The sequence below is a fragment of the Gopherus evgoodei genome, chromosome 2, assembly GCF_007399415.2.
Source record: "Gopherus evgoodei ecotype Sinaloan lineage chromosome 2, rGopEvg1_v1.p, whole genome shotgun sequence".
NCBI lineage: Eukaryota > Metazoa > Chordata > Testudines > Testudinidae > Gopherus > Gopherus evgoodei.
In genome coordinates this window covers 111,279,598-111,291,916 of record NC_044323.1, presented here as the reverse complement: position 1 = coordinate 111,291,916, position 12,319 = coordinate 111,279,598, and the positions used below count along the sequence as shown (strand labels likewise).

The following is a 12,319-nucleotide window of genomic DNA, read 5'->3' as shown; positions in this document are numbered from 1 at the left end:
ATGAGGAGAGGCTGAAGGAACTGGGATTGTTTAGTCTGCAGAAGAGAAGAATGAGGGGGTATTTGATAGCTGCTTTCAACTACCTGAAAAGGGTTCCGAAGAAGCTGGATCTAGACTGTTCTCAGTGGTAGCAGATGACAGAACAAGGAGTAATGGTTTCAAGTTGCAGTGGGGGAGGTTTAGGTTGGATATTGGGAAAAACTTTTTCACTCAGAGCGGTGAAGCACTGGAATGGGTTACCTTGGGAGTTGGTGGGAATCTCCTTCCTTAGAAGTTTTTAAGGTCAGGCTTGACAAAGCCTTGGTTGGGATGATTTAGTTGGGAATTGGTCCTGCTTTGAGCAGGGGACTGGACTAGATGACCTCCTGAGGTCCCTTCCAACCCTGATATTCTATGTGCTCCTCTGCACCTGTCGGTCTTCCCCTAGCCCTTAGTTTAAAAACTGCTCTAGAATGTTTTTAATTTTAAGTGCCAGCAATCTGGTTCCATTTTGGTTTAGGTGGAGCCCATCCTTCCTGTATAGGCTCCCCTGTTCCTAAACGTTTACCCAGTTCCTAATAAATCTAAACTCCTCCTCCCTACACCGTTATCACATCCACACATTGAGACCCTGCAGTTCTACCTGTCTAGCTGGCCCTGACATGGAAGTGGAAGCATTTCAGAGAATGCTACCATGGAGGTCCTGGACTTCAATCTCTTACCTAGCAGCCTAAATTTGGCCTCCAGGACCTCTCTTCTATTCTTCCCTATGTCATTGGCACCTACATGTACCACAACCACCGGCTCCTCACCAGCATTACACACAAGTCTATCTAGATGTCTCGAGAGAATCTGCAACCTTTGCACCAGGAAGGCAAGTAACCATGCGGTTCTTCTGGTCATAGCAAATCCAGCTATCTATGTTTCTAATGATAGAATCCCCCATAACTATTACCTGTCTTCCTAATCATTGCAGTTTATATTTATACAATAGGTAACTAACAATTAGGGCTGTTAAGCAATTAAAAAAATTAATCGCGATTAATCATGCTATTAATTGTACTGTTAAACTATAATGGAATACTATTTAAATATTTTTGGATGTTTTCTGCATTTTCAAATGTATTGATTTAAATTGCAACACAGAATACAAAGTGTACCGTGCTCACTTTATATTTATTTTTATTACAAATATTTACACTTTAAAAAACAAAAATATTTTTCAATTCACATAATAGAAGCACTGTAGTGCAATCTCTTTATCATGAAAGTTGAACTTAAAAATGTGGAATTAGGTACAAAAAATAACTGTACTCAAAAACAAAATGTAAAACTTTAGAGCCTACAAATCTGCTTAGTCCTACTTCTTGTTCAGCTAATCGCTGAAACAAGTTTGTTTACAATTGCAGAAGATAATGCTGCTCTCTTCTTGCTTACAATGTCACCTGAAAGTGAGAACGGATGTTCACATGGCACTGTTGTAGTCAGCGTCACAACATATTTATGTGCCAGATGTGCTGAAGATTCATATGTTCCTTTATGCTTCAACCACCATTCCAGACATCATGCATCCATGCTGATGATATGTTCTGCTTGATAACGATCCAAACTGACACATGTTCATTTTTATCATCTGAGTCAGATGCCACCAGCAGACGGTTGATTTTCTTTTTGGTGGTTCAGATTCTGTAGTTTCCGCATCAGAGTGTTGCTCGTTTAAGAATTTTGAAAGCATGCTCCACACCTCATCCCTCTCAGATTTTGGAAGGCACTTCCGATTCTTAAACTTTAGGTTGAGTGCTGTAGCTATCTTTAGAAATCTCACACTGATACCTTCTTTGTGTTATGTCAAATCTGCAGTGGAAGTGTTCTTAAAATGAATAAGGTGCTGGGTCATCATCCGAGACTGCTATAACATGAAATATATGGCAGAATGCAGGTAAAACAGAGCAGAAGTCATACAGTTCTCCCAGAAAGAGTTCAGTCAATAAGTAATTAATGCATTTTTTTAACGAGCATCATCAGCATGGAAGCATGTTCTCTGGAATGGTGACCGAAGCATGAAGGGGCATACAGATGTTTAGCATACTGGCACGTAAATACCTTGCAATACCAGGTATAAAAGTGCCATGCGAATGTCGGTTCTCACTTTCAGGTGATGATGTAAATAAGAAGAGGGCAGCATTATCTCCTGTAAATGTAAACAAACTTGTTTGTTTTTGCAATTGGCTGAACAAGAAGTAGGACTGAGTGGACTTGTAGGCTCTAAAGTTTTACTTTGTTCTGTTTTTGAGTGCATGTAGGTAAGCAAAAAAATCTACATTTGTAAGTTACACTTTCACACTAAAGAGATCACACTACAGTACTTGTATGAGATGAATTGAAAAGGTTTTTTATTTTACAATTCAAATATGTCTAATAAAAATAATATAAAGGGAGCACTTTGTATTCTGTGTTCTAATTTAAATCAATATATTTAAAAATGTAGAAAAACACCCAAAAATATTTAATAAATTTCAACTGGTATTCTACGGTTTGAAAGTGCAATTAAAACTGTGATTGATGACAATTTTTTGAGTTAATTGCACAAATTAACTGCGATTAATCGACAGCCCTACTAATAATCTCAAGCTAATTTCAATTTGGGGCAGCAGTACTTGAAATTTCCCGAAGAATGTTTAATAGTTTAACTATTTCTTATATGCATATTTTTTTTTCCGTTTATTTAGTGTAGTGCAAGTTTTTTGTTGCAGGTTCATGGAAAATAATATGAATATCTTGTCTGAAGCTTTGAGTGGGATGAATTTTAATCTTTCCATTCAGAAAGTATTTATCCTTAATTTGAATGCAAATATTTGCAGATTTAGTAATTGTCTGCAAGATTTGCATGTAAGTTTTCTCTACTCCAGTTTTTGTACTTGATTTAATTTATTTTTCTTTCTGCCTCAGCCTTCTATTTTGATATTTCCAGAAGATGCTCTGTTCAGCTAAACCACTTTGTGTAAAAAGTTGAAATACCATACACTTACCTAATTTTGTAATTTGATGTGCCAAGTGCATATACATTTTTAGTTAAGTCCAACAGGAAAATAAATTCAACCAAACCAAAAATTATGAGCCAAAACGTATTGTAAATTATCATTACCCTAAATCTGGGTTTTTAAAAATTTGTTACTGAAATGTTAACTGTCACCAAAAAAAATAAGTCTCTGCTGCTTGGAATGCATACCAACTGAGCTAAAAATGTATTTGTCGCTTTATGCATATAGATCACTTTTTAAAAACAGTGTATTCTTTATAATCTGTTGAGCACTTTAAGGAAAAATTCTGTAGAATTTAATAAAAATACAAAAGATAGGTTTCTCTAGAAATTAGTCTTGAAAACCAATAGAAATATAGAGATAACATCCTTTCTATATAATCTTTCTATCAATATGTTGAATTCAGTGTTGGGTGACCAGATGTCCCAATTTTATAGGGACAGTCCCGATATTTGGGGCATTTTTTAAAATATTGGCTCCTATTACCCCCCACCCCCTGTCCTGATTTTCACACTTGTTGTCTGGTCACCCTAATTCAATGGCATCCATTAGATGCCATACTGCAGTTAGTTTAATATTCCATCATGTATATATTTTCATTCTTTTTTATTCTTTACCAAAAAACTACAGTACAAGAATGTAAAGATTTCAAAATTAGGTGCTCAAGTTAGAAAATGCCAGAATTAAGATTGCCAGTCAGGCCTCAAGTCAGACCTCTATGCATCATGATAGAATTTTGCTGCCTATTGCATAAGAGGTAGTCTGCGACAGAGCCAGGGTAGACCCAGCTTTCCTGGTTTCTAGTCCAATAACTTAACCATAGATGAATATTCTTGCTATCCTTACAACCCTCTGACTAATTTGCTATCCATCTAGTGCCCTAAATGAAGCAGGAATCCTATTCTTAAAGTACAGTATATGAATATGTAATTAGACTGCATCATAACACGTACGCCTAAGGGGGCCTAATTCAGGTTGTAGTGGCAGCTTAAATTATGGCCTTTTCTAACTTTGCATGCTTGACTTTGCAAGCTTACCATTCTTTTAATGTAATGTTTTAATATCACTTCCTATGTTTAAGTAAACTGAAAAAACAAGTCCTACCATAATACATGGATCATTAGCAGGTTTCTACCTAAAAGCTTTAGATCTCCAACACAGACCATTGTCAACTGAGCAAAAGGCATTATTACTATATAGAGGATAATAGCCCTCTACTGCTACATGAAGCAGTCCCTCGAGAGAGAAATTGGGTGACACAATACATCAACAGTGACTTACACAACTAATTGCAGAAGAACATTGGCAGTCAGAATTCCTAGGTTCTTTTCCTGACTTCTCTGGAGGGAGGTTTTGAGTCAGGCGGCAAGACACTTCCCTTTTTTCCTTTTATTTCTGAGTAGACCTGCAGTACTACCTAAGGTCTCAATCCATTTAATACTGAGCATAGTGTTTATTGCTATGAACAGTCGCCTTAAAGGTGGTGGAACTGGAAATATTCACAGTAGTGTTTTCACTTTTTGCAAATTAGGTCCCAACTTTGTATCCCTGGCCTCCATTTAAAATACTGTTGCCCTTAGCTAGATAATTTCCAAGAAAGACTCATTTCTCTCTTTTTTAGAGTTGGTTGAAAAATGAGGATGTAATGTATGTGAGTGAAACATGAATGTTTTTAGTGATTTTTTCCCCAAATTTCAAAATCAAGATATCATTGAAATTTCAAAATTTGAACAATTTCAACCTGGTTCTATAATTGATTTAAATGGTTAAGGTAAAATTCCATCAACATTTTTCCTGTCTGACGTTCAAAATTCATAGAATTTTTGATCAGATTTATTTTCTGAAAAATAGTAGCTCTTTAATCTTTACATGAAGTGTGTGAACATGCCTTTTACTGTACTGTAAGCAGAACAAGATGGCTCACACTGGATCTTTGCCAGTCCTGGTTGTCTTGTTTTGTTTTTAAAAATGTTGTTTGTTTCTGGTAGAGCCTTACCAGTCTCCTGGTATTACACTTGCACGCTTCTGATCAGCGTCATTGCCACAGTTGATTTAGCTATAAATAGTTAGGCTATTTTCAAAGGTTACAGCAACTGCTGAATTTTCCACAGGAAGAACACGTTAATCAATATGACACTCTCCTTCTTTCTCATGAGGTGGCTGGTGTAGGAGGGAAAGATCAGAAATTGAAACCATGGCTTCTACAAAGATCAGAGCGAAGCATTGCCATAAGCCTGACCCACAGTTCTGTTTGTTTAATGTGTCTGGAAGGGTGCAATTAAATCAAGAGGAGTATATTTGGTTGTGATAAATTTGGCTTATTTAATCTGAATTAATATTTTGTAAGCCGAGCTGTATACTCAAACTAAATACCTTTTGTAAGATATTTTACAGAGAAGTATTATGTATTCTTGGTTGGTTTGTGCCACTCAAGTTATCCTTTTTTTTCATTCAGTCCCTTTTAGAACATTCTAGCAAAAATTAAGTCTCTCTGATTTTCTCTGGAGAAGATAGAGATCTATTTAAAATCTATCCTGCTTATAAGTTCTTTTGGTATAACGCAGCTTTCAAGATCTGTCAAAATGCACTTCTACTTTTTTTCCTTCACTAGATTGTCACTGGAGGATCAATTAGAGCTCATTCAGTCAAAGCAGTGGCAACAAATGGTAGTCACCCTCAGGTCAGCTCTGCCTCTTGAGATTTGCAAGACAGCCACTAAGAGTTCATGGCATATTTTGTGCAACATTACACTTCCCATACGTTGTGCAACCTAGTTTATTTTATAGTGGCTCCTTTTTGTAGATTTACTTTCCTACACAAGTAGTAAAACACTCCACTTTTATTCCAGACACTTGATGTAGCTATAGAATATATTACATTAGATTGCTTATTTACTTGTTTATACGTATACAATAGACTTGAAATCTACTAATTGTGAACACAGCCAGTTTGTGATTGTGTTCCTACCACTGTTAATCATATTCTTTCTTCCCTGTTCCCTCAATGGTTTGTTCTCCCACTGGTTGCCACACATCCTAAACTAGCTCTAGGGTAAGAGACTATTCACCCATGTGTGATTTGGTCCTTTGGCAGCTATTGTAATACAAATAATAATTTTAATTCCGTAAATGAGTGATAGTCTGCTAGAGCTAGTGTATTGCGTTAGTTCCTTTACTTAAGGAGAGCTAGTTGGTTGTTCGACAATTCAAATATTCATTTATGCTTAGATGATTTTGCCTTTTATTTTAGCTGTGAGGAGTTGAAGTGATAAATTAATATGAACACCTTAGGCAGAAACTGAAATTCTAAAGGAAGCAAAAATGAAATTAGTCATGTATTAAATCTGCATGTGAGGAAATTTTCCTTAATTATAGTACCACAGAACCCATACCATCAAACTGTCTCATAGTCTGCTACTTACTTCATTACTTTCTGGTAGCGAGGTGACTATCTCCCACCATAGATAAGTAGGCTTGACAGAATTCTATTTTTTTACATAATTTTGATGGATAGTGTCAATATTTATTTTTAAGCATTTCTTCAATTTTTAACTACTTAAGTTTTTACAGTTATGAGAAATTATGGGGAGAACACAACAGAGTGGAGGGTCAAACACTGACAGTAGACACTGAGATTTTAAGTTTTATAACAGTTAAAGTGACAGTTGTCAACATCACATATCAAAATATACCAAGTAAATAGTTGTAAATCCAAACTGTAAGTTCTCAAGCAGCATTTTTCTTTATCTGTAAATTTCAATTATCTATGCAAGGGGTTCTCAAACTTCATTGCACCACCACCCGCTTCTGACAACAAAAATTACTACATGATCCCAAGAAGGGGGACTATAGACAGCCCCACCGCTCCAGGTGTGGGGACCGAAGCCAAAGGGCTTCATCTCCAGGGGTGGCCTGTAACATGTGCCCTGCCACCCAGGGCTGAAGCCGAAGCCTGAGACCTGGGCAGTGGTACTTTGGCTGAGGCCCAGGGCATAACCCATCTGAGCACTAGCCCTAGTGATTCCTTTAAAATGGGGTCCCAGCTCCCAGCTTTGGGGTCCCAGCCCACAGTTTTGAGAACTGCTGATATATGGAAAACAATTTTAAATGGTTTGTGTGTGTGCGGTGAAATTGACATTTACCAATAAAAATCTAGTCCTTCAAAGACTGAGTCTGCAGCTACCTAGGTAGTCTGAGCCTGCGTGGTTGCAGAGAAGATGACATATGTCTACTGCTGCAAAAACATTCCCCATCTCTTTCATGGTATGCAGTGAGAGAAGGGAATAAGGGAAATTGAGCAGGAAAAAGGAACAGTGAAACCGACGGGGAAGAAATTGTGTCCCTTGTTTCATAGCTCAGTGTTTCACATGATCTTTCGCTGAAGTATTGGGAGGTTTTCTTGTTGTGGTATTCTGACACTCTTTTCCCTGTAGCTTTCATATCTATTTTCAGAATACTACAATACCGCCATCTGAGAATACTCAGCCATTTCTGGGCAAGTAAGGCTTCATATCATTTCAATCTCCTAAAGGAGTGGAAGTCCTAGAACTGTAGTCTCCATTATAGTATCTTAGAACAGTGGTATAACCTTACTAATAAGTGCTGACAGCCAAATTATTATATGTAAAACGGTAGCCGCCCATTTAAAAAAAATAACTGTTTCAAAATGCTATTCACAGGTAGGCACACAACCACCTCTAAGGTTGAGAGCACAAATAATCTATGCAGGTTTGTACATGAAGCTATATAAATTCAAAGTACAGAGGTAAGTATTAATATGCTAGTGGGAGGCATATTTGAAAGGGCAGCCTTAGATTGAAGACTTAAAGAAAAGTGTTAAATGTCCTTTTGTAGATATGCAGGAGACATTTTAAAAGTATTTTAACATCCAAGTGATGTGGCACGTTATATTGTTAACATCTGAGACTTGTGGTTTTGCAGCTTGCGGTCTGAGAGCTTCAGGACTCCCCTTTTACTGAACAGTTTGGTTTCTTTCCCACTGATGGATCGATCACTCATGTAGATTTCAATATGATTGCTCTTTTCTTCTTCTGTTTTTCTTTGTACCCTTAATGAGTTAGAAGGTCTGCTGAAACAAGATTTCTGAGTTTGCTTATGAATCTGGATCACAGATTGTATAATTACATTATACCGCTACTGGAGCTAGTCATATCGTTACCATGTTACCTTAACTCATATTTCTTATCAATTGGTCATATTTTGCAGACTTCTTGAAGAGACCACTAGAAAACTATGTGAAAAAGTTAAAAGTACCAGTTTATGTGATTCGAATGGAGCAACGTTCTGGATTGATCAGAGCCAGGTTGAAGGGGGCTGCTGCTTCAAAAGGCCAAGTCATCACCTTCTTAGATGCTCATTGTGAATGTACAGTAGGATGGCTTGAACCTCTATTGTCACGAATCAAAGTTGACAGGTAATTATTAATTTGTTAATGTTCTACTTTTTTTAAAGGTTAGTGAGGAACACTTTTTTTTACTGCAGTTTTAACTTAGTTTCAGCTGAACATATTGTTAACCTACTTTGAAGTAGTGGATTAGTTTTGTAATTTCCCAGAATTTCACAAATGTGTGATTTAAACAAGTGTTCATATGAAATGCTAATATGGGGGAGCATTTAAAAAGCAAAACTTGCTGTTAAATTTAAACTTAAATTGAAATATTTTGTCTGTACATGTCCTGACTAAACCTTGGTCTACAACTTACGTCAGTATGACTGCATTACTTGTGTTTGGAAATGCACACACCTGAACAACACAATTATACTGACCGAACTCCTGGTGTTAGTATAACTCTCCCATCAGTGTAGGTATTGTCTTCACTAAGCAATGCAGTGTCACAGCTGCACTGGTGCAGCATTGTGAGGCCACGTCCAGACTACCCACCGTATCGGCGGGTTAAAATCGATTGCTCGGGGATCGATACATCGTGTCTAATCTAGACACGATATATCGATCCCCGGGCACGCTTATATCGATTCTGGAACTCCATCAACCCCAACGGAGTTCCGGAATCGACACGGAGAGCCGCGAACATCGATCCCGCGCTGTCTGGACGGGTGAGTAATCCGATCTTAGATATTCGACTTCAGCTACGTTATTCACGTAGCTGAAGTTGCGTATCTAAGATCGATTTCCCCCCCCCAGTCTGGACCAGCCCTAAGTGTAGAGACGCCCTGAGTTAAATACTCACCCATTCTAGTGAAACATAATAAAACTGAGAGCAGTGTGCTGGAGCTCCTTCACCTGCAGCCTGGCCCACCTGCTCGCCCATCTGGAAGAACAGCCTGTAGGGAAGTTCTTAAAAGATCATTCTGGTCACAACCTACAAAAAACATAAGTGAGGGAGAGTTCAATTTTTTTTCATTATTATTATTTTTTGCGCAATTGGTGTAGGTATCTATAGGAGCAAGATGTTGGTATTGGTCTTTGCCTGGCTGAAATTCATTAACTACTAATTGTCAGTTTCTGCTTGGTGTATGCGAAATAAAGGAGCTGTTGAAGTGTTACATGTTAGGGTTGTGGTCCACTGGTATAATTGCAGGGGGAAGTTTTAATGTTCTTGTTCACACAATAGAGTTTACCCTAGACATTGCTGAAAACAATTTAGTTTGAGAACTAAAGTTGTAAGCACAATTCACTATTATACTTCTGTATGTTATGACAGCTCTCCAATCAAAGCTCAACATTTTGAATGGTAATTAAAATGTTGAAGTTATACTTCATAGTTCTGGAGGTATAGTTTGGAATTGAGAGGAGGGCCAGGTTTTTAATCAAAATATTAGCCTTAAAAGAATATACATATTAAAGGAATAGTAAGAAAAGGTTAGCATTGTCTTGTTTCAGATCTGGTACTATTTCATAATATAGTTTGCTAGTCTAGACTAGTTACCAAACGTAGCGTAATCTTTCGAATCATCGGGTGTTGTCATCTTGTTCGTTAATATCTTTAAAAAAAAAAAAAACACTTTCACATAGCAAATATAGCAGGGAAATCTAAAATTACCTAATACACATATTTACCGTAAAGAATCATCAGAGCCTTGAACTCATGATAAACCAACTAGTTTCAAAAACTTAGTTCCATTATTTTGGGTTCTCATGATGCTTTCGTGTATGTGTGTATGTATGTGTGTGTGTGTGTATATGTATGTAGGCTATATTTAAGCTATCATCTGTGAATGGGTACTATACTGTAAAATAAGACCAGAACAACTGACTATAAACTTGCCATGAACAAATCCAGGGTGAAAATTAAAAGCTTTTTAACAGTCAGTGAGGTAACATTCTGGAACAGCATCTTAATAAAAGTTGTGGGGGCAGACAACTTACTTAGTTTTAAGAGAGGTGGGCAAACTTAGGAGTGCAGTTGTATGATGGGGTTGCTTGGAATGCTAGGGGACAGGGCTCAACAGCCCTGCAGCTCTCTTCCGGTTTGTGTCTTAAGTTCCTAAGGCTTATGTGTCAGGATTTCAGCTGGCCACTGTCAGGTCAGGAAGGGATTTTTTTTTTTCCCGTTCCAGTGTATTCTGGGAGGTTTTTTATCTTCTTCTGAAGCACTAGGATGGCTACGGCTAGAAATGAGACAGTAACCAGAGTTGGCTAATCATTCTCTCTGTCAGGTGCTTGGCTGGTTGGTTTTTGCTTATGTCCTTAGTGCCAAGTCTTCATGTATTCACTCTAATTTAAGGTTTTGTATGCCAGTAATACATTTTAATGTTCTTAGATGGTCCCTTTCTATAAGTCTATCATATACAGCTAAACTATTGTTGTATGTAAAGTAAATAAGGTTTTTTAAATGTCTAAGAAGCTTCATTTAAAGTTAAATTAAAATGCAGAGCCCCCCAGACCGGTGGCCAGGACCCAGGCAGTGTGAGTGCCACTGAAAATCAGCTCACATGCTGCCTTTTGCACGCGTGCCATAGGTTGCCTACCCCTTCCTTAGGGTCTAACTCAGGGGTAGGCAACCTATGGCACGCTTGCCCAAGGTAGCACATGAGCTGATTTTCAGTGGCACTCACACTGCCCGGGGTCCTGGCCAGCGGTCTAGGGGGCTCTGCATTTTAATTTAACTTTAAATGAAGCTTCTTAGACATCTTTTGAAACCTTATTTACTTTACATACAACAATAGTTTAGTTATATATGATTTATTCATAGAAAGAGATCTTCTAAAAACTTCAGAATGTGTTACTGGCACATGAAACATTAAATCAGAGTGAATAAATGAAGACTTGGCACACTACTTCTGAAAGGTTGCCGACCCCTGGTCTAACTGATTACCATATGAGAGGTTGGGAAGGAGTTTTCCCCCAGATCAGATTTGCAGAGACACTGAGGTTTTTTGTCTTCCTCTGCAGTATGTGTGTTTGGGCCTCTTGCTAAGATAATCAGGATATCTCACTTAATCATTTATTTGCCGTTGTGGGGGCATTGGGCACTGTCGCACGTCCATCCCTTCTGTTTTCTGCCTGTCACAAAATAATCTAGTATGTTGTGCATTATAATACTTTGATCTCATTTCCATTGTTGAGTTTAGTGTGTGAGTGTTGTGTGATGTTGTGGCCTGTGATATACAGGAGTTCAGACTAGATCAGTTATGGGCAACCTGCGGCCCACGGGTCGCATGCAGCCCATCAGAGTAATCTGCTGGCAAGCTGCCAGACAGTTGGTTTACATTTACACGACTGCCTGCAGCTCCCAGTGGCTGTGATTCTCCATTCCCAGCCAATGGGAGCTGCGGGAAGCGGCAGCAAGCACGTTCCTGCAGCCTGCACCGCTTCCCGCAGTTCCCATTGGCCGGGAATGGTGAACCACAGCCACTGGGATCTGCAGGCAGCCATGCAAATATATACAAACTGGCGGACTGCCAGCGGATTACCCTGACGGGGCCGCAGGTTGCCCACCATTGCACTAGATTATCTAGTGGTCCCTTCTGTCCTAAATACTGGTGCAGGTTGTGCAAGTTGCACCTTTGAGTCATATCTTGATATGTGACTTTCCAAGAAAGGGGATGTGGCCACAGAGTTGTCAAAAAGCATTTCCAAGATTGTTAAGCTGATTACTATCTGAGAATTCACCTTCTAAAGAATAAGACAAAGGACAAATGACTTCTTCCTGTTGGAGATCTCTACATGACATCATTGTATTTGTTAAACAGAGTTGCTTCGTTACATCCATTTGTCGATGTTATCTGAGTAGTCCCCCCAGAGCAAAGACAAAATTTTACTTCAGAACATGTAAGATATCTTGAGCATACATCTAGGGACCGAAAATTCTTATAATC

At 38.3% G+C, this 12,319-nt stretch overlaps 1 protein-coding gene across 5 annotated transcripts in view; it reads left to right on the top strand.

The window, feature by feature from the left end:
- The window catches only part of GALNT1 (polypeptide N-acetylgalactosaminyltransferase 1), a 210,025-nt gene that overhangs the window by 139,201 nt on the left and 58,505 nt on the right, over positions 1–12,319 (top strand). For all 5 annotated transcript variants that reach the window (XM_030551488.1, XM_030551490.1, XM_030551491.1 and 2 more), the window contains one exon: positions 8,246–8,453. In XM_030551488.1, coding sequence (XP_030407348.1) covers positions 8,246–8,453 — 208 coding nt within the window. The remainder of the gene's footprint in view (positions 1–8,245; positions 8,454–12,319) is intronic.